This window comes from Penaeus monodon, chromosome 23 (genome assembly GCF_015228065.2).
Source record: "Penaeus monodon isolate SGIC_2016 chromosome 23, NSTDA_Pmon_1, whole genome shotgun sequence".
Lineage (NCBI taxonomy): Eukaryota > Metazoa > Arthropoda > Malacostraca > Decapoda > Penaeidae > Penaeus > Penaeus monodon.
Window position 1 is genome coordinate 39728667 of NC_051408.1, and position 1052 is coordinate 39729718.

General features: G+C 54.4%; 1 protein-coding gene across 1 annotated transcript in view; it reads left to right on the plus strand.

Moving 5' to 3' along the window:
* Window positions 1-903, plus strand: part of LOC119588283 (pupal cuticle protein 36-like) — a 1398-nt gene extending 495 nt beyond the window's left edge. The window contains exon 3 of the mRNA XM_037936977.1: window positions 79-903. Coding sequence (XP_037792905.1) covers window positions 79-759 — 681 coding nt within the window. The 3' untranslated portion in view covers window positions 760-903. The remainder of the gene's footprint in view (window positions 1-78) is intronic.
* Window positions 904-1052: the final 149 nt, after the last annotated feature.

Genomic DNA, 1052 nt, shown 5'->3' on the forward strand with positions numbered 1-1052 from the left:
CACGTTTGTGTGTTTGCCCTTGCATTTGCATACGGGCATTTTTTAAATGTATATTAACCTATCGTTCGCTCACAACAGATGCGCGGCGCCTCTGTGCTGGCTATGTTGTGCATTGCGTCCGCTGCGAAACTGCCAGGCTACAGTGCCGGAGGCGACTCTGGTTTGGGCGTCGCGCTCGGCGGAGGAGGAGGCCACGGCGGCATCGTAGGCGGGGCCGGAAGTGGCAACGTTTTCCAGGCAGTTCTAGTCGGTAGCGGACACCTCCCCGCTAGTGCTTTTGGAGGCGCTGCAGGAGGCTTCGCCGGAGGTGCTGCTGGAGGCTTCGCCGGAGGTGCTGCTGGAGGCTTCACCGGAGGCGCTGCAGGAGGCTTCGCCGGAGGTGCTGCTGGAGGCTTCGCCGGAGGTGCTGCTGGAGGCTTCGCTGTTGACCCTGTTGGACCTGTTGGACCAGTTGGCCCTGTTGGCCCTATTGGTACCGTGGAAGGCCCAGGCATCGGCGGTGCTGCCGTATCGCCAGTCGTTGACGTTTTCCCCGTCGAGGAGGACTTCATCGGGTCGGGCATCGACGGAGCTGCCATCTCTCCCGTCGTCACCCTCGAGGAGGAGTACGGCGAGCCAAGCATCAGCGCCGGACCCTTCATCTCCGTCGACCCCGCCCCCCCTTCGGAGCCTGTCGTCCCCGTCCCGACCCTCGTCAGCGTCGATGAGGTCGCCCACGTCAGCCCCCTTGCTGGCGAATACGGCTCGCCAAGCTTCTGAAGCTGAAACCGCCGTCACTGGCGATGCCTTCAGGGCAAGATCCTATTTAAGGTTTGCGAACTGAGATGCAAATCATTTTATTTATTGTATATTCCTTATGAAACTTGAGGAATGAATCATAATAATATAAATTATGACTATAGATATTTTTGTTTTATCAAACCTTAATTAATCGTTTTTAAAGAATACATAATCGAAGTATACAATGAACAGATCAAAGTATTTCGACATTGCTAAACCCTCTTAGTAAAATAGTGAGCAGATTAACTTTATGAGGATATTTGTCGATATGT